This window comes from Schistocerca piceifrons, chromosome 1 (assembly GCF_021461385.2).
Source record: "Schistocerca piceifrons isolate TAMUIC-IGC-003096 chromosome 1, iqSchPice1.1, whole genome shotgun sequence".
NCBI classification, from domain to species: Eukaryota; Metazoa; Arthropoda; class Insecta; order Orthoptera; family Acrididae; genus Schistocerca; species Schistocerca piceifrons.
In genome coordinates this window covers 453514754-453535949 of record NC_060138.1, presented here as the reverse complement: position 1 = coordinate 453535949, position 21196 = coordinate 453514754, and the positions used below count along the sequence as shown (strand labels likewise).

The window sequence follows — 21196 nt, the reverse complement described above, 5'->3', positions numbered from 1 at the left end:
GGTGGAGATCATGATCAGCAATTCATGTCATGGCCTCCATGCTCTCCTGACTTAACCCCATGCGATTTCTTTCTGTGGGGTTATGTGAAAGATTCAGTGTTTAAACTCCTCTACCAAGAAATGTGCTAGAACTGCAAGCTCGCATCAGCGATGCTTTCGAACTCATTGATGGGGACATGCTGCACCGAGTGTGGGAGGAACTTGATTATCGGCTTGATGTCTGCCGAATCACTAAAGGGGCACATATCGAACATTTGTGAATGCCTAAAAAAACTTTTTGAGTTTTTGTATGTGTGTGCAAAGCACTGTGAAAATATCTCAAATAATAAAGTTATTTTAGAGCTGTGAAATCGCTTCAATCATTTGTAATAACCCTGTATACCATACACTCAACATGAGCATCATGCAATTCTCAAGAAACATGGAAACGATAGTTCATCTTATTCTACACATGAATCAACAGGTCCCTCTTAATTGAATTGACAGCTGCAAGAATACGATTCTCAGCTCTTGAAGAGTAATTGCTGTAAGTGGGACAAAGGCTCTGTCTTCTATGTGTCCCCACAGAAAATATTGCAAGGTGTGAGGTCTGGTGACTTGGGAGGTCAAAAGCAATGAACAAGATCTTCTTGTCCACCTCTTCCAATGCAATGTTGTGGGATGGTGTCATTAAGATACCACGACATCTCAAGATGGAGGTGAGGTGGGACACTGTCGTGAATGAAAATGAAATCCTTGGAATCTTTGTAGGTTGAGGAAACAACCAATTTTGCAGCATGTCTGGGTATGACACTCCCGTCACAGTTTCCTCTGCAAAAAAGAAAGGCCCATAAATTTTGTGAACAGAAATGGCACAACGCTTGTTCAGTTTTGGTGGGTGTCTTGTGTTCAGTGATGATGGCAGGATTCCATGACCCAAATTCTTACACTATGATTAGCAAATTCTTACACTATGGTGGTTTACTTTAGCCAATACACAGATGAAACATCAATTCATTTGAAAAGATGAGTCATTTGGAAAAAGTGTCCTCTGCCATATCATGGAGAATTGAAATGCAAAATTTGTACCTTCTGTTAAGTCACTGGGCAGTAACCAACTTCTTAAGGCTTCATATGCATGCATCAGCTGAAATTTATTCCTTCTTTTTGGATCACCTTGCTCCAATAGGGATCACTGGACAAGACTAGACCAATTACAGAGTGCACAGTGGCATTTAGGCACTCATTTTTCCTGCATTCTACACCTAGATGGAATGAGAGGAAGATGCAGATGTTGACTAGTTGTATTTAAACTCAATGGGGATGTAAATGTTGAATCTTGCAAAGGAGAAAACAGCAACCAGCCACATTAATAATGCAATTTATGTACACAAAAAGGGCTGTTATCAGTTTCAAGATGACAGGGTCATCACCTGATGGCTGTTCACATTTAAATTACATTTGTTGTTGTTTGTATTAGTTGTTGGTTCGGTTTCCCCCTTTGTGATGGAAGTTCCTTGGGATTTTGGTTGTTTGATTGGTTTACTGATTGAACGGAACAAATTATGAGGTCATCAGTCCCATCTACCTGGAACAGGAAAGTCAAAATAACTGCATACCAAAGAAAGAAAATCCCAGTCTACCAAAGGTCAATAAAGCCCAGAGAAAGAAACAAAGAAGAAGAAAAGGGGAGAAAAGAAGAATGGAAGTGAGGTGCCCTGTCCAGGGAGCAGCTGGATGCCCCAAAGTCAGAAAGTGCAATGGGGGACATACTCCCCCCCCCCCCCCCTCCCCCCTGCCAGCATCTACCAAAGACACACGGCACCCCACCCAACAATACTCAGAAAAGATTAGCGACATGGACAGGACAAGAGAAGCACACGGAGAGGAAGAACACCAAGCCAATTAGAACATATGAAAAGGGGGAATAAGAGCAAAAGAGTGGGGCAAACCACCAGGTTCAGACGGCCACTGCTCGTTTTGGGCAGAGGCGGCAACAGGGCATCCTGCCAATTCCTCAATAGACCAACAAGGCAGCGGTGCCCTTGCTTAGAGAGAATGGTAAAAACCTGCTTCATGAGTAAACTGTAAAATCAGGTCAGGCACTGAGGTATCACCCCTAGCACAAGGGATAACAACTCAGGAAAATTTAGAGTCTGTCACAGGCAGCTAAGTTAGGACAGCCCAGCAAAATGTGGACCACTATCAAACGGGCACCACAATGACAGTGAGGAGGATCATCACAACAGAGATGACCATGAGTCAGCTAAGTACTGGTGATGCAGAGCTGGCAAAGGATGGTGAAGTCCTTGCAAGAGGCTTGCATGGTCCACAAATTCATGGTTTCCTTTGTTACCCGTAGTATGTTCAGCAATGTCACAGTATGCAGTTCTCTATTACTAATCCTCAGAACTTGACTGCGCAGTATCCATTGCAGCTCTGGTTCTGGAATAAGGATTTCAAAAGGTGCCTTGCCAGCAGCCAATTTGGCCAGACTGTCAGTGAGTTCATTCGCCGGGATCCCAATGTGACCCAGTCAAATTCTGGAGTTCTTCTTCACTGTGAGTCCAGATCATGAAGAACCTCTCCAACCTCAACTCCCTTTGGTTCCATCAGATTCACCTGGTCCTACTCCAAATCCCACGCCTCTTTCCTTGACGTTGACCTCCATCTGTCCAGTGGCCTGCTTCACACATCCGTCCACATCAAACCCACCAACAAGCAACAGCACCTGCATTATGACAGCTGCCACCCATTCCACATCAAACGGTCCCTTCCCTACAGCCTAGGTCTTCATGGCAAACGAATCTGCTCCACTCCAGAATCCCTGAACCATTACACCAACAACCTGACAACAGCTTTCGCACCCCGTAACTACCCTCCCGACCTGGTACAGAAGCAAATAACCAGAGCCACTTCCTCATCCCCTCAAACCCAGAATCTCCCACAGAAGAACCACAAAAGTGCCCCATTTGTGACAGGATACTTTCCGGGACTGGACCAGACTCTGAATGTGGCTCTCCAGCAGGGATACAACTTCCTCAAATCCTGCCCTGAAATGAGATCCATCCTTCATGAAATCCTCCCCACTCCACCAAGAGTGTCTTTCCGCCGTCCACCTAACCTTCATCCCTATGAAATCCCCAAACCACCTTCCCTACCCTCTGGCTCCTACCCTTGTAACCGCCCCCGGTGTAAAACCTGTCCCATGCACCCTCCCACCACCACCTACTCCAGTCCTGTAACCCGGAAGGTGAACACGATCAAAGGCAGAGCCACGTGTGAAAGCACCCACGTGATTTACCAACTAACCTGCCTACACTGTGATGCATTCTATGTGGGAATGACCAGCAACAAACTGTCCATTCGCATGAATGGACACAGGCAGACAGTGTTTGTTGGTAATGAGGATCACCTTGTGGCTAAACATGCCTTGGTGCACGGCCAGCACATCTTGGCACAGTGTTACACCATCCGGGTTATCTGGATACTTCCCACCAACACCAACCTATCCGAACTCCGGAGATGGGAACTTGCTCTTCAATATATCCTCTCTTCCCGCTACCCACCAGGCCTCAATCTCCGCTAATTTCGAGTTGCCGCCACTCATACCTCACCTGTCATTCAACAACATCTTTGCCTCTGCACTTCCGCCTCGACTGACATCTCTGCCCAAACACTTTGTCTTTAAATATGTCTGCTTGTGTCTGTATATGTGTGGATGGATATGTGTGTGTGTGCGAGTGTATACCCGTCCTTTTTTCCCCCTAAGGCAAGTCTTTCCGCTCCCGGGATTGGAATGACTCCTTACCCTCTCCCTTAAAACCCACATCCTTTCGTCTTTCCCTCTCCTTCCCTCTTTCCTGATGAGGCAACAGTTTGTTGCGAAAGCTTGAATTTTGTGTGTATGTTTGTGTTTGTTTGTGTGTCTTTCGACCTGCCAGCGCTTTTGTTCGGTAAGTCACATCATCCTTGTTTTTTGATAAATATTTTTTTGTTATATAAACATGGCATACAGTGTAGAGCAATAGCCACACACAGTGAATTATTTTTGCCACATGGGAGACAGTAAACAAAGATGGTGATATAACAGATAAAGCAGTGCCAAAGAATCTCTCAGTGGTGTTATGATATGTACACCGATGTGAGAGCTCAAAATTTATAATTTATATACATTTCATTATATTAAATTTACAATAATGAGCATCAGTTACAATTAAAATAAACAAGTAAAGCAGCAACTAGTATTTTGTATACAGCCATGGTCTCAAAAAGTCAGCAGAAATGAGTAAGGTAATATGAAAACAGGGCCAAGATTTCTGGTTAGGTGAGAGTAGCATCAGCAGATGATATTGCAAATGCTGCTTTTTTATGAGTATGGTGGTAGGTACCAGAACATGTTACTACACATGGAGTTGTGCTCTAGTTTCTATCTGGATTAAATGGAGGCAGTAGCAACTACTATGGTACAGATTAACATGAGAACGTTATAAATGTACAACAATAAAACAAGTGTCAGGTGATTTTTAATCATTTTAATAAGGCAACTGTAGCAGACTATGCAAATTATACAAGTTAAAGAAATGGTTAGCAAAGACCAACTGAAAGTTTTATGCTATAGCGAATTTGGATGCTTCTAGACAATTGTACAAATTGTGTTGTGAAGTAGAAATTAAAAAAAGAAAACAACATACAAAATAGTGTGTTTAAGTGAAGATATGGAAATTGCTACAGAATTTACATGTGTTCTCAAAATAGCAGCAATTTTGTTTTTGTGTAGAACTTAAGTGTATAATCAGAAATACCTTTTTTTTATTGCTCTTATTCAGCAAATTGTCCACTGCTTCTAGGCTCAGAAAGGCATGGTGATCTCGTAGACGTGAAAGTAATGAGCTAAGGAGTCCTCGCGCAAGTGCCATGCGCGTTGCTTCCTGAGACACTGCCAGCAAACCTCCCAAGGCTTGGCATATTTCCACGTGTCCCACATTCCAGTTGGTCTGCTGTAATGTAACTGTGTCATACACATGTATAAGCAGCAAACATAAGTCTCCTCCTTCACTGCTTTCATCTAGCAGTGATTGCAGTCTTACACAACCAGTAGTCTTCACTTTATCAGTGCCCTGAAAGCAAAGTTGCATGCAAAAAGAAAATTATTGTAAACTGTAGCTCTACAACCGCTACACTGGCATAGCAAGAACATTAGTTTTCCTATTTCACTGCAGAGGACACAACATCAAAGCATTTGCATGAAACTATTTACTTTTCATTTTCATTTTTTGTCAACATAATTAATATTCTCAAGCTTATAATTTCCTTACAAGCTCCTCTTTATTTTTTATAAATTTGTAGAATTATTTCAATGAATAAAGAGGATATTTACATCTGGAGTCCATTTCAGTTAACTTTTAATTTTCATATAGCATGAGTTGCACATGTTCTGGAAGCACATCAGGTATATAGAGACCAGTGTTATAATTGTTTTTCAGATACTGCTGTTCTATGAGTAAGAAGTTTTAGGTCTATCTGGCTTCCATAGGGAGTTTATTGATAAGCAATGTTTAGTAGAACCAATATTACTCAAATTTCTCAAAGAAAATACTCTTTGAAGTTGGAATCTAGAACAAGTAGCAGGCATAAAGATCAAACTTATGCTATGCACAAATTTCATACATCTCTGATTTGGTAGAAAGATACATTTTACACACTGACAGTAACTGATATGATATGTAAAAAAGTGAATGAGGACACTGAACATCAAACTAGAGTTTTTTTATTGTTTTATTTTCCACTTTTATTTTATTTTATTTTTTTATGTTTTATTTATTTATTTATTTTTTGCATGCTGCTCAGTGGCAGCATGTGAATGAGAATACACAGTGACTGAGTAAGAAGTGCAGAGTGTGTCCATAATTAAAGTTCCAATTTCAAAGTGCTGTAGAAAGAGAACCACTTCTCAGAATGAGATGAAATTTGAACATCATATTATTGATGAATGGCATATTATTGATGAAAATTTTACCAATAGATGGTGTTGTAAGGGTCTTAATGTAAATGGGGTTGGATACAACTGACAGATGAATCGCAATACAATGGATATGGGTTGAGTTGCACATTACACCATATGTACAGTTCAGTGTGCATGACTACACAAGTTCAGCAGTCAACAGTTGTGACACCATGGACCACAGCAAGATTGTACCACATCGGAGGGCAAAAATTGGTTTTTAATTGTACTGAGGCCTAAAACTGCACAAAAAGCAAAATGACATTGATTTTTAATCGTCATGAGGCTGGCACATGGCATGTTCAATATGCTCTCTCCCGTTTTCACCCACAAGTTGAAAATGAGAAACAGCATGTTCCACAACAGATCGGAGCATCTCAGGGGTCACGCTCAGAACATGCTGCGCTATGAGTGCCTACAACTTAGTTATGATTGTAATTCGAGCACTGAAGACAACATCTTTCAGATAAACCCATGGTTAGTAGTATCACGGATTCAGGCTGTAAGGAAATGATGGCTGAAAATTATAGCATTTTCAAAATGCCTCTGCAGCAGCCTCTTCACTGGCTGTGCAATGTGCACAGGCGTTGCCATCTTACATAGAAAACTAATCCTACACATATCCAGGCCACTGAATGGCGCTTACCAATAACGGTACAGGTAACAGGACCCACAGGACCCGCCTCCTCGAAAAAATATGGCCCTTTGATAAATGATGCCATCAACTCGCACCGCACGGTCACTTGCAAAATGAAGTGGTAATGGTTGGTGTGTGTGTGTGTGTGTGTGTGTGTGTGTGTGTGTGTGTAGATTTTCCATTGCCCATATTCTGAAATTCTGTGTACTGACATGTCCTTGGAGATGGAAATGAGCTTTGTCTGTGCACAGAATGTTCCATAGCCATTCTGTCCACTTCCATGCAAGCAAGAAATTGTAGACAGAACATATGTCTTGCTGGCAGGTCAGCAGGATGCAACTCCTGAACATGGGTGATTTTGTATGAATAGCAATGCAGGATATTTCTTATGATTTTATGTGTTGTGCTTGGTAGAAGGCCAACATTCATGCAATTTCCCTTGCACTGCATGTTAGCACACCACTGCTCGACCCCTCCTGTAATGCTGTCGCTACATCTTCAACAAACATTGGATCAACCGTTTTCCTTCCTCTGTCACTCTGCACTTCAAAGGAACATATCTTTTCAAATTAAGTAATCATTGCCTCTAGAAGCAGACATAAGACTGATGCGTTTTTCCATACCCTTGGGTGTCCAGAACTTCTGTAGGACTACTGGCGCACAGTCCTGTTCTTGTAAAAGAGCTTCACCAGCAGCATGCAAGCCTTCATGGAGACAGTTATGTTGGGCATCTGGCACACAAACTGAGGAAGAGTCATGTGCTGCGCATCCACTGGTGTGTATTTTCTGATGTTTACAGTGCCATCTATTGATCCAATTTCATTAATCCCCCCCCCCCCCCCCCCCCCCACACACACACACACACACACACACACACACACACTTGCCGTCTCCCTCTGCAACAATGATATGCTGTTCAAATTTGACATCATTCTGAACAGTGGTTCTCTTTCCACAGAAATCTGAAATTTTAGTTATGGACACCCTGTAAAAGCAATTGTATGGAGCTTCGAAAAATTTTAATGTTATTTGCTGGGACAATGTATCGTAGTTATAGTTGCTCACAGGACATTGTTCCTTCTAATGGCACAAATTACTTCATTAACACTGAATTAAAGAGTAAACCTGAATTCAAACCATTGAAGCCAATTCCTAACACCAGAGAGTAGAATAACTTATCCGATATATACATGAGAGTTTCATCTACTTTGGAACAAAGAAGTATTTAGTGCAGGAATATTGGAATGCAGCCAGTAAAGTAACCACAATACCAAAACCCTATAACTAATTCCAGGAAAGGGAGGTTACACCCGATGAGTTTAAAGTTTCATACACAGTTCTATTCCTTTGAGACAATGTGAGATAATAGCAATCAACTTAAATGTCCCACTGTCACGATCAAAAGGAAATTTCATTGAGATAATGGTTGTGATGAAATTCATGACCAAGTGTGTCCACACTTAGTCACTAAAGAACAAAAGCAGTACAGTCGTGTTAAAGATACTATAAAATTAAACACCAACTTAGAATATCAACAATATTAGGAAAACGGTGTATGGTTACTCAGTATAAAGATGACATGTTGAGTTTCAGACATGCAGAACAAAAAGACTGTTCGCAGGTGTACAAGTATGAAATGCGGATTTCAGACAACAGATGTCACACCAATGCAGTTTGTGCTATAAAGATTTGACACTGCACCATTATTTTGGGTCATCAACAAGAGTCAGATGTGCACAAGTGATAAATTTGAAAACTTTGTACATAGTGTTGTCCTGTTGTGTTCAGTATGCCAAAATTTATACTGACGAAAGACCATTCGCAGACAGCATTAATTGTTTGTTTTCGTTTGAAGAAAACCGCTGCTGAATCATACCGATTAAGCTTATGGTAGACATGCTCCATCACATGGTATGTGTGAATGATGGTTTCAAAATGATGACTTCAATGTTGTAGATAAGGAACTTGGAAAACTGCCAAAAAATTATGAAAATGTGGAATTGGAAGTATTGTTGAACAAAGATGATTCGCAAAAACAAAAACAACTTGCTGAGCAAGTGGGCGTTAATCAACAAGCTGTTTGCAATCAGCTACAAGACATGGGAAGGGTTCAGAAGACCAGTAGATATGTACCACTTCAGTTGAATGAAAGGCAAATGGAAAAGCACAAAAACACATGTGACATATTGCTCACTCGGTACAAAAGGAAGTCAATTTTGCATCGTACAGTTACAGGGGACGAAAATTGGATTTCCATTGTTAACTCCAAGTGCAAAGAATCATGGGTAGATGCAGGCACACCATCCACATCAACCGCAAGACCGAATCACTTTAGGAGAAAGACAATGGTCTGCATTTGGTGGGACCAGGGGAGAGTGGTCTATTATGAGCTGTTAAAACCTGGGTAAATGGTTAATAGTAAACGTTACCAACAAAGTCATTTTTCTTCAGGACAATGCTGCTTCACATATGGAAAAAAGGTTCACGACTCGTTGGAAGCACTCGGCTGGGAATTTCTAATCCACACACCTTACACACTTGACTTGGCTCCCTCTGATTGCCACTTATTTGCATTGATGGGTCACACACTTGCTTAGCAGAGCTCTGGTTCGTACAAAGATGTGAAAAACGTATAACAAATGATGGAGCATAGTTTGAATAAAACACTATTTATTGTTCTTCTGAATTTAACATGTTTTTTAACCAAAACATCTGGATTTCATACTTGTACACCTGTGCACATTTTGTTTTTTACCAAGCCTTCTTCGCAAAAGAAAACACCCACACTTTCCCACAAGCAAGCACACCTCATGCATATGACTGCCATCACCGGCAGCTTGGAGCGGGATGCAATTGTAATGTTGAGCGGCAATTTGGAGTGGGCCAGGGAAGGGTGAGAGATAAGAGAACATGGGCAGTGGTGGCGGGAGGAGAGCACTGTCTGGCAGAGCATGCAGGGATGGAGGCATGACAAGTCTGCCAGTTGCAGCATTGGGAAGCTGTGTGGCAGGGAGGTGGGTATGGAAAAGGAGAGGAGTGCGGAAGGAGAAGGAGAAAGATGGACAGGTGCAGTGGCAGAGGGTGGCTCAATGAAGATGAAGGGATGTGAGTAGGGAGGAGGTGATACGACAGATGGGGACGGAACAGGTTGGTTGGAGGACGTGGGGAGAATAGATTACCATAGGTTGAGGCTGAGATGGTTTCAAGAGTGGATAATGTGTTATAAGGATAGCTTCCATCCGAGCAGTTCAGAAAAGCTCATGGTAGAGGGCAGGATTCAGATGGCCTGGCGTGTGAAGCAGCCATTGAAATCAAGCATGTTGTGCTCAGCTGCAGCATGTTTTGTCAAAGGGTGGTCTACCATGTTCTTGGCCACAGTTTGGCAGTGACCATTCATCCTAGGGGATAGCTGGCTGGTATTCATACCAATATAAACTGTGCAATGACTGCAGTAGAGCTGGTATATGACATGACTGCTTCCAAATGTGGCCTGGTATCTGATGGTGTAGAATAAGCCTTTGACAGGACTGGAATAGGAATTGCTGTTTGGATGGATTGAGTAGGTGTTGCACTGGGTCTTCCACTGGGACCTGATCCTCGTGGCAAGGGGTTGGGACTGGGACATTGCAGAGATAGCGAGGGTGACAGATTATCATTTTAGGAGGAGTGGGAAGGATCTTAGTTTGGATTTCCCTTATTTCGGGACATGATAATAAATCGAAGCGCTGACAAAGGATGTGATTGAGTTGTTCCAGTGCGGGAAAGTATTGGGTGAGGAACGGCGCACTCCTGTATAACTGATAACTGTTTCTTGGGGGTGGGAGGGGGGGGGTAGTGGGAGGTTTGAGGGTGTGTTGGGAAATGGCACAGGTTGGTTGGTATCAGACGACAAAAAGGGCAATCCTGTGTTGCTGGTTCATGGGGATGGTGGGAGGATTGGGGTTGTGTGGGCAAGTGGCATGGGATTCTGATTGCATACTATGTCTGGGGAATAGAGCCTGTCTGTGAAGGTCTTGGCAAGATTTTCGGCATACTGGGCAAGAGAGTTCTTGTCACTGCAAATATGGCATCTTTGAGGGCCCACGCTGTACGGGAGAAATTTTTTTGTGTGGAAGGAATGGCAGCTGTCAAAACGCAGGTACTGTTGGTGATTGGTGGGTATAATGTGAACAGGCGTGTGGATGAAGCCATCAGAGAGGAGGAGGTCAACATCCAGGTAGATGGCATGCTGAGTTGAGGGGGACCAAGTAAGTGGATGCCAGAGAAGGTGTTGAGCTTGTGAAGGAATGAGGATAGGATGTCTTGGCCCTGAGTCTAGATCATAAAGATATAATCAGAGAACCTGAAACACAAATGAGGGTGCCATGTGGATCCTCATGGCTGTGCTGTGAATTTCTTTGCATACAATCCCTTCAATGAAGAAGTAGATCTGTTTAAGGATAAAGTTAGTAAGTTGTATGAGGAATGAGGTAGTGGCTCTGGAGTCTGAAATACACTGGGAAAGGTTGCGTTCAATAGTGGCAAGACCATGAGCATGAGGGATGTTGGTATATAAGGAAGTGTCATCACCAGTGATGAGTATATCCATGAAGTAAAAGGGTCAGTATGGTGAAGAGTTGGTGAAGAAAGTCTTTGATGTTAAGAGTGTAGATTTCAGGCAATTGGTTGGGGGTATTGGTCAATGAGGGCTGAAATTCTTTTAGTAGGGGCACAATAACCACCTATAATGGGGCATCCAGCATTGTTTGGCTTGTGAATTTTGAGGAGCATGTAGAAAGTTTGTGTGTGGGGTGTCATAGGGGCAAGGACAGGAATGGATTCAGAGGAAAGTTTCTGGAAAGAGCATAACAGTTTAAGCAAGGACTGGTGGCTATGCTGGACCTCTGGGATGGGATTATTCTGGCATAGTTTGTAGGTACAGGAATTTTTATGGTTAGTCTCTTGGATGGGATCACCCATCCTTTCACAACGACCTTCACCTTTTCAGATTCTGCCAGACCCTAGCAATCACAAACCTCCTGGGGAAAAAAAAAGAGGAGAAGAAGAACCATGGCATAGGTATCCCACCAGACACACCTCTGCTCCTCCACAAGATAGAGCTATTGTTGATCTCTACAACATACATCTCTGAAACTGAACCCCCTGCTTTCAAACACCTGTAGGAGAATTATTAGACATCACCTCCATAAGTTATCCAACCTGCTGACATCCTATTGCCACCTTCAGGCACCACTATCCAATCCCTATTCTACACACAATGTTACTCCTCATCAAACCCTCATAACAACCAGACCCTGTCTTGCTGCCATATTCCATAACATTCCCTACAAACACTCACTAAATCCAGATCCAAAACATTTCCAGAACTCTGTTGTTAACCTTTCCACCAAAAACCTCAGCCCCACAGCAATTTCAGCCCTACTCAAAGGCCTCTTCTTTAGCCCTACACCCAAATTTAACCATGCTGTACATGTCAAATATCTATTCTCCTTCTCCCGATCTCTGCAATGGAAACACTTCTTCGCCATTAATCCCTACAACCAATGTGATATAGCTCCAAAACTGAACCCTGCATTTCCCAGTTCATATGACAATCCAACCGTGATCCTTATCCCCTCCGACCTAACCACACTCTGGTCACTTTCCAGGAATTCCTTACCTCCAACTTGGCCTCACCATCCTTCCTTAAGTCCATTTCTCAGAACACCAACCTTTCAGCAGCACAAAGGCAGCCACACACATCCACAAAACACATCCTTAAGGTCAATCTATATGAAGTGGTCCAGTGATGGTTTCTTGACCATTTTTAAATTTTTTAACTTTTTTACATGCGATTGCCCTACATTTGAGAAATTCAAACCAGTTTTTTAAAATAATTTATCTTCAGCTTTACTGGATGGTGGCCATTTTTATTTGTAGGCGTGCAACAATTTTTCAGTCTGGAGACATTAGTGAAAGTTTGAATATCTCTGCACTGGGTTAAGTTACAACATTGCAATTGCCGTGACTGTTTTTAGAAAAGTGTCCTCTACAACACTGCCTATTAAACAAAATACCCTAAATTCAAAAATAACCATTCAAAATGACCTCCAAAGTTTGGTATCCAAATTTTCAAAAATCATCTTTTCAGGCTCAAAAATAACAAACAAGGAGTGATTTATGAGTGTATATTTTTTCCTATAGTTAGATATCATACACTACTAGCCTCATATAGAGCAAGAACACTTACAAAAGTTTCCTTAATTTTTTATGGATTTTTGAAATTTGAGAAGTTTGGCATTAGTTATCTCAGGTGGGACTGAATGTAAAAATATGATTTTTGCACAGTTTGTACACCTATATGCCTATATGATAGCAACGTACTGTAAAAATTTCAACATTGATATCTGACTGCGAACAAAGATACAAATTTTGAAAATGAGGAGATAATTCACATTACTCTACAACTGATCTTATGGCTGTTGCCTATTTAAATGGTTTATTGTTTCATTGTAACAAAATTTATTTGTGACATTTATTTAGTTAACACTATCACCCAATATTCATTTAGTTTACTTATTTTTAATAATGCAATATTAAACAATAGGAGCTTTTGCTTTTCTTCTATGGTAATTAAAAAGCCCATTTACATTTAGGTTTATTGTCAATAAAGAAGTACATTATTTCTGTTTGTGGCACTGTAGAAGTACATTATTGCTGGGTGTGGCACTGTTGTAGTCAGTCTGTTCTGAAACCTCTGTTAGAGTGGATGTACATACTTCATCGAGAGTATAGAATGTGTTATGTGCTTTGTTCTGTGTGTAATTTGTAATTAATTTTGAGAGATTAGCTGGAATGCAATAACATGGATGAACAGTGCTCTGTTGGACAGATAGCAAGTGAAGTTTGTCACAAAACAGTTTACGGTTCAGTCTCAAAAAACTTGAAAAATGTCAATGACTGTGACGACGATAGACAAACTTTGTTTAAATTTCGCATAAGTTCTTATGTAACATCAGTGTGTGGTATCATGAGAAGAAATATATTCTGAACTGCAACCAAATTTTTGGAAGAAAGTGCTGTGATCCACTTAAAGTTCATAAAAAGCCTGTTACGAAAGGTTTGAGGGAAATAAAATCTGAAAATTTGTCCTTGTTATGAGAGAGTGAAACAGCTTCCCAAGTGAAAAGTAATGTGATTCCTGGAAATTCCCTGTGCCCATATTGTTATTCAAAAATATTTGTTGTGAATCCAGAACCAGAATCATGTAACCTTGTAAATGACATTTATATTCCTAATGAGGAAGCTGTTAGCATATTGGATTTTGCTTGTTCTAAGTTAGACGTATCTCCTGCTTTGAAAATAATAAATAGTAGAAAAAGAAAAGCAGCTATTGAAAATAAGGTACAATAAATTTCAGACAAAATTAGAAAAGACTTGGAATCATGCTTTAATAATACAGATACCAACATTATTTTTAAAGAAGAAGAAAACCTACCACTAGCATCATCTGATACTGAATATTTGAGCTTAATAGAGAAATTAAAAATTAAATGTTCACTGATAACTGAAGAGGAAATGTTAAAATTTTAAGTTTGCTCCCTGACTCATGGTCAAGAGAAAAATTGTTCATGGATTCAACGTTTCTCATCGTTTGTTTAAACTAACCTGAAAATTAGTGAAAGAGCAAGGCATTCTGCCAGTTTTAGGAAAGAAGAAAGGAGTAGGTATAAGTGAAGAAACAATTAAAAAGATCCAGCAGTTTTTTGAAGATGACGAAAACAGTAGAATGTGCCCAGGTTGCAAAGATAGCAAAAGAATTGTTATAAATGGAATTAAAGTAACAAAGCAGAAATGACTAGTGCTGTCAAATTTAAATGAACTTTATGCAGCTTTCAAAAATTCTCATTCTGAATGTGAAACTGGGAGGTCAAAATTTTGTGACCTCCATCATAAGTGGTGTATTTTGGCTGGATCCTCAGGGACACACTCCATATGTGTTTGTTTATATCATCAAAATGTCAAACTGATGATTGTGGGTGCAAAACTCAGTTATCTTAACTACAAAGAGTTACTAGATTTAATAACCTGTGACACTAACCGTTATGACTGCATGATGAGTTTGTGTAATACATGCCCTGGTAAGGAAACTGTTATTGAATTGTTTCGCAAATATGATGAGGAAATGCCAGACAGTATTACCTTCAAACAGTGGGTCACTAATGACAGGGCAGAAATGATAACAGTGGTTAAATCTCAGGAAGAGCACTTGAAATCTTCAACTGATAACTTACAAAAACTCAAAAGTCACCACTATGTTTCTAAAATCCAAAGTATGTTTTTGAAGGACAAAAAAGCACAACTTCATGAAACTGAATGCATAGTGCCAGCTGATTTTGCAGAAAATTTTACATGTGTGATTCAGGATGCAATACAAAAATACCACTGGGTCAATGACCAGGAAACAGTGCATCCATTTATTCTCTACTTTAAAAATGTGAAAGATGAAGTTTGCAGTTCTTCAATTTGCATTCTAAGTGACTACTTGGAGCACAACACTTTGGCTGTACATGTGTTTCAAAAGTACGTAATAAATTACATAAAATAAAAATTTCCCAGTGTTGAGAAGCTGATATACTTTTCAGATGGAAGTGGTAGTCAGTATAAGAACAAAAAGAATTTTTCAAATCTGTGCAACCACAAAGTAGACTTTGGGTTGGAGGCTGAATGGCACTTTTTTGCATCTTGCCATGGTAAAAATGCAGGTGATGGAGTAGGAGGTACAACAAAATGTAAAAACGTAAATTAAGTAAAGCCAGCCTACAAAGACCAACCACAGACCAAATTCTCACAGTACAGTACATGTATGTCTTTTGCAAGGATAATATTAAAGGCATTACCTATTTTATGATCAAGAAAGAAGAAGGGGTTTTGCATATGACACAATACTTCAAACCAGATTTGAAAAGTGTACAGCAATAAAAGGAACAGGGCATTTCCAAAAATTCCTTGGCATTGCAGAAAACTTAGTTTGATGCTATGTAACATCATAAACCGAATTTATGAGGATAATTGTGTCAGTAAAATTACATTTCTGTCTTTAATGTTGAATGACATAGTGGCATGTGTGTATGATGGACAGTGGTGGCTTGCAGAGGCTGAAAGAATAAGTTTGGAAAACAATGATGTTTCTGTGCATTTTTACCACCCTGCTGGCCCAAGAACATAATTCAAGAAATCTACTAGTGACAAAGTTTGGATACCAATGAAAAATGTTTTAAGGAAACTTTCAGTACTTGAACTTACCACAGCAACTGGGAGGTCATCTTCTATACCACAGAAGCTGTCTGAAGTAATAAGTTTTCTTAACATGCTCCACCAGGTTTAGGGACAGTTGCATCTTGAAGGATGTTAATTGAAAATATTTATTTTAAGTGTCTCAAAATAATATAAATGTTAATTTCAGTGATGTTTCCACTTTTTGTATGTAATTCAGTACCTTACTTCAATAATAAGTGATTATATCCCACCAATATCACACATGAATAGGCAACAGCCATAAGATCAGTTGTAGGGTAATGTGGATTATCTCCTCATTTTCAAAAATTTGTATTTTTGTTCACAGTCAGATATCAATTTTGAAATTTTTACAGTACTTTGCTATCACATAGGTGTACAAACTGTGCAAAAATCATATTTTTACATTCCGTCCCACCTGAGATGATTAACCCTAAACTTTACAAAAAATGAAAATTTTCAAATTTCAAAAATTCATAAAAAATTGAGGAAACATTTGTAAGTGTTCTTGCTCTATACGAGGCTAGTAGTGTATGATATGTAACTATAGGAAAAAATACTCTCATAAACCACTGCTTGGTTTTTTTTATATCAAACTTGGGAGGTCAGTTTGAATGGTTATTTTTGAATTTAGGGTATTTTGTGTAATAGACAATGTTGTAGAGGACACTTTTCTAAAAACAGTCATGTCAACTGCAAAAAAAAACTTCAAATGAGTGTGAAATCTTGTGAGACTTAACTGCTAAGGTCATCAGTCCCTAAGCTTACACGCTACTTAACCTAAATTATCCTAAAGACAAACACACACACACACCCATGCCCGAGGGAGGACTCGAACCTCTGCCAGGACTAGCCACACAGTCCATGACTGCAGCACCTTAGACCGCTCGGCTAATGCCGCGCGGTGTCAATTGCAATGTGCAGTGCAGAGATATTCATATTTTTGCTAACGTCTCTAAACTGAAACATCCATGCAGTAAAGGCGAAAGGTAAAATTTAAAAAAAAAAAAAACAACTGTTTTGAATGTCTCAATTATAGGGCAATAACATATCAAAAATTAAAATATTTTAAAATGGTCAAGGGTAACCAACTTAATTTTTATTGGACCACTTCATTTGGATTGACCCTTACCTAATCACCCTACCTGCAGACGAAGGTACCACCATTGTCATTATTAATCACAATGACTATCTGGCAGAAGTCATCTGCCAATTATCTGATATCTCCAGCTATAAACTTTGCCAGAGAAATCCAATACTAAACATCCAACATAACCTCCAGTCCCTGCTTACACCCTTAGGCCATTCCCAGAACCTTTCTGCTGAATCCATTTGCCTCCTTGTTCCTATGACACCCCACACACCCACCTTCTACAAGCTCCCAAATCCCACAAACCCAAAAATCCTGGCCACCCCATTATAGATGGGTATTGTGCCTCCACTAAAAGAATTTTGGCCGCACTTACCAACACTTCCAACCAGTTGCCCAAAATCTAGCCTCCCACATCAAAGATACCAACCACGTCCTACACAGACTCTCCACTAACCCCACCCATTTCCTTTCTGGATCTGTACTTGCCACTATTGATACCACATCCCAATGCACCATAATTCCTAACACTCACTGTCTTGCCACTATTGAACATTACCTTTGTCAACATCATTCAAACCCACTACCTTATACCTCATAAATCTTAGCAACTTTATCCTAACATGCATCTACGTCTCCATTGAAGAGAAGGCATACAAAAAAATCCATGGCACAGCCATGGGCACCTGCATAGCACCCTCCTATGCCAAACTGTTTATGGGTCACCTAGAGGAAACCTTTCTAGTCCCTCCAAACCCTAAACCCCTGGTCTGGTTCAGGTTCACTGATGATCTCTTCATGATCTGGACACAGGACCAAGATACCATATTCCCATTTTTTCATAACCTCAACACCCTTTCTCCCATCCACTTCACTTTGTTCTCCTCAACCCAGCATGCCACCTTCTTGAACATTGACCATCTCCTCTATGATGGCTCCATCCACATGTCTGTCCAAATTCAACCCATAAACCACCAACAGCATCTGCATTTCGACACCTGTCATCCCTTTCACACCAAGAAGGCCTTCACAGACAGACACAACTGCCAAGATCTAGTAGCCAAACAGATCCCCCTTCCCATTTCCCCACACACCCCCACCCATGAACCTGTTAATACCACCCTGTACTGGAATAACTGAATCACATATTTTGTTAGGACTTGGATTACCTATCATCATGTCCTGAAATGAGGAAGGTCCTTTCCACCCCACCTACAGTGATGCCCATTCCCACCCTACATCCAACAGAACATCCTAGTGGATGATAATCCATCAAGGATGGTGGGACAGCTGCGGGACATTAAGTATTTGAATAATACAAACTGAAACCAATAGCTATATTGTAGCTCAAATGTCATTTATTTAATAAATGCTATCAGTTTTGATGTGAAAAAACTTCATTTTTCAGGCCCCAAGCATAATCTGCCATCAATGTATGAACAACAATGACAAAGACCAATGGAATCTTGAAATGGAAACACTACACCTTATTAAGCATAATAAACCAGCATGTGCAACCACAAGAGTCGAGTGCAGTGGGGGCAAAATCAACTGGATTACGTAACTTCCAGTAACAAGTTCATCAATGGTCAGCTGTCGTCTGAACCTTAGTACACCCCCACTTTTTTGAGACCCAGGTCACCCTAAGAAAGCTTATGTTTTGGCTGGCAGGCAGAAAATATGTGTTCTGTGGTGTTTTTGCTGCAGTCTGTCAATTTTTGATGATACATTGCCAGAATATGGTCTCTTCGTCTTCTTCTTCTACGTGATTCTTAGGGCTCTGGCCTCACAAAGCCACTCGAATCTGTCAGTTGCTGCATCCATTCACATGGAAGATGGTTTCCAGGTGCCGCAGCATGGCTGTCAGACTTTTTTTATCTCAGACAGAGTATGCTCTGTGGATGTTTTCATGGATGGAATTCAGTACGTTAATGACACTTTTGTTATTTGTATAATATGGACCTGCAAAACTACAGCACTTATAAGAACATCTGAATTCCATCCATGAAAACATCCAGTTTAGCATTGAAAAAGAATTTATATCCCCCTCTCCCCAAAGTCTTTTGCTGTGTGCCACACCTTCAAACAACCTCCCACTTGACCATGGGTGAAGACCCCCACAGTGATGCAAATTGGCAACAGCCTCAAGCTGCGTGACTAAAGCCAGAACTGCACGGAGCTGTGAGCAATGGGTCACCAACTCAACTTTCATTTGAATACAACAGTCAGAGGCTATTCATACTAAAGACACTGGAAGTCTGCAGAGCGACAGAACAAAACACTACACAGTTATTAAAACTGTGTATAGTATACATGCAAACCTGCAAACACTTTAAGAATTTAAAACAGAAAGCACACAGGTAAATCAAAATAAGTAGCTTCAAGTTGGAAGCTTGTAGAACAATTCCTTACTGTAGGATCCAAAGCTACTGCCAAACTGGGGTGTCTAACAACTGTGACTGATTGTCCAAACAAAAATAAATTACTATCATGACACATGCGATAAATTATACACTACTCCATAATTAAAATGTGGGCAAATCAAAATAATTTGGTTCTAGTTTTTGATGATTAGTAATATGTGTATTATTCGGTAAAGCCAACTGTTTACCTGGTGACAGCAGAAACTAATCTGGTCATGTGGCTAGGTATGGTCACGTTCCAATACAAAGTAGTGCATGGTTACTTCGGAATATGAATGCTAAAAATGATTGCAGAAAATATCTTCAAGGAAGCCATAACAACTTGCTCTTAATGTCATTAATTTTACTAACAATGAGAATGAGAAGGGTGTGAAGATGCTGATAAAGAAAGCGATGAAAGGCTGAAGCAAATGTTGGCAAGCAGGATTTAAGTCAATGGCCTAAAAATTATGAAAGGAGAGATGTGATGCTGAATGTAGCAGAATTCAAGTGTCTGTACTCAGTAAATGTTTCAGTGATGGCATAAAGAAATGTGTTATTAGACGACAATGAACATTAATAAATAATAAGTATACTCTTTGGGCACCACCAATTCAAAACAAACATTAATAACTTGTACATAGCATGTTTAGGTAAGTTGTGATTTTATGTACAGTATTTTTCCTTGGATTTTTTATGCCTCATGAACTTTTTCTGAAAAAATAAATAAATAAAAAACTTTAAAAGGAAACAATCTTAAAAGCAATTGGGATACATGAGATACCAATGGTCTCATGTCCCCTGACTCTCACAACGATACACAAAGTTACAGTGTTAACAGATACTGTCACTTTAAGAAAATAATAGAAATTAAAAGCTAATTTTTAAAAATGAAGTACTGCACCAATTTACTCCCACTATCGAGTGCAACTACTTACAGCACTAATTTTATATTATGTAAATAGGTGCACTTCATAATGGGAACAAATTCCTGAAAAACCTTGTGCCATGCGCGAGAAAAGAACATAACTAATGCAGTGTTTTATTATTAAATATTAAATGACATGGCCACAGGCTTTCAAAAAATGTTGATTACAATGAATGAAACTAAAAAATTAACACCTGTTTAACTAATCAATGTGAACATTTCAGCTAAGAGACTTACTTCCCCATGTGACATGGAACTGCACACACACTTCTGAACTTACCAAAACAGTGGAGATATGTACAGCTGCTACTAGTGCTAGAGCCATTTTTGTTGGAAATTATATTTAATCTCCAGCTATGTAAGCAGAGACAGAATTCCAAAAAGCAAAGTAACTACTTGTAATACAGTATGTTTTTATCAGACTGATAGAGATGTGCCATAAAAGCATCCAGGAGGGAGGCGACCATGGTGAATAATTTACTTAGTCTACAATTTGCTGAATTGGTCACAGATGAAGGAATTATAATGTAGAGAAAACTAGAAACCAGTATTCCTTCACTTATTAATCCATTTTACGTGTTTTGGTATTAGCCATCAACAGGATCTGTATATAAAAAAGTGAATACACTGTAATACAAATGTATGGAGGCACTTAAGGCTAACACATAGCAAACAGCAGGCACACCAAATAATTACAGATAAGACACATGTAGCAAAATGAAACCATACTATACATGAAGACTAGAAACATCCAAAATTTCACAAAAAATTGCTAACCTGATCCAGATAAAAACCAGAGGATTACATACTTACATGGCTGACTTGCAACAAACATGAGCAGAATGACAGAATTCGCATTGTGAGTAAGAGAGAGGTTCAA

At 39.9% G+C, this 21196-nt stretch overlaps 1 protein-coding gene across 1 annotated transcript in view; it reads right to left on the bottom strand.

Moving 5' to 3' along the window:
• Positions 1 to 21196, bottom strand: part of LOC124795380 (rotatin) — a 395098-nt gene that overhangs the window by 52128 nt on the left and 321774 nt on the right. Inside the window, exon 26 of the mRNA XM_047259395.1 lies at positions 4785 to 5099. Within this exon, the coding sequence (XP_047115351.1) occupies positions 4785 to 5099 (315 nt within the window). The remainder of the gene's footprint in view (positions 1 to 4784; positions 5100 to 21196) is intronic.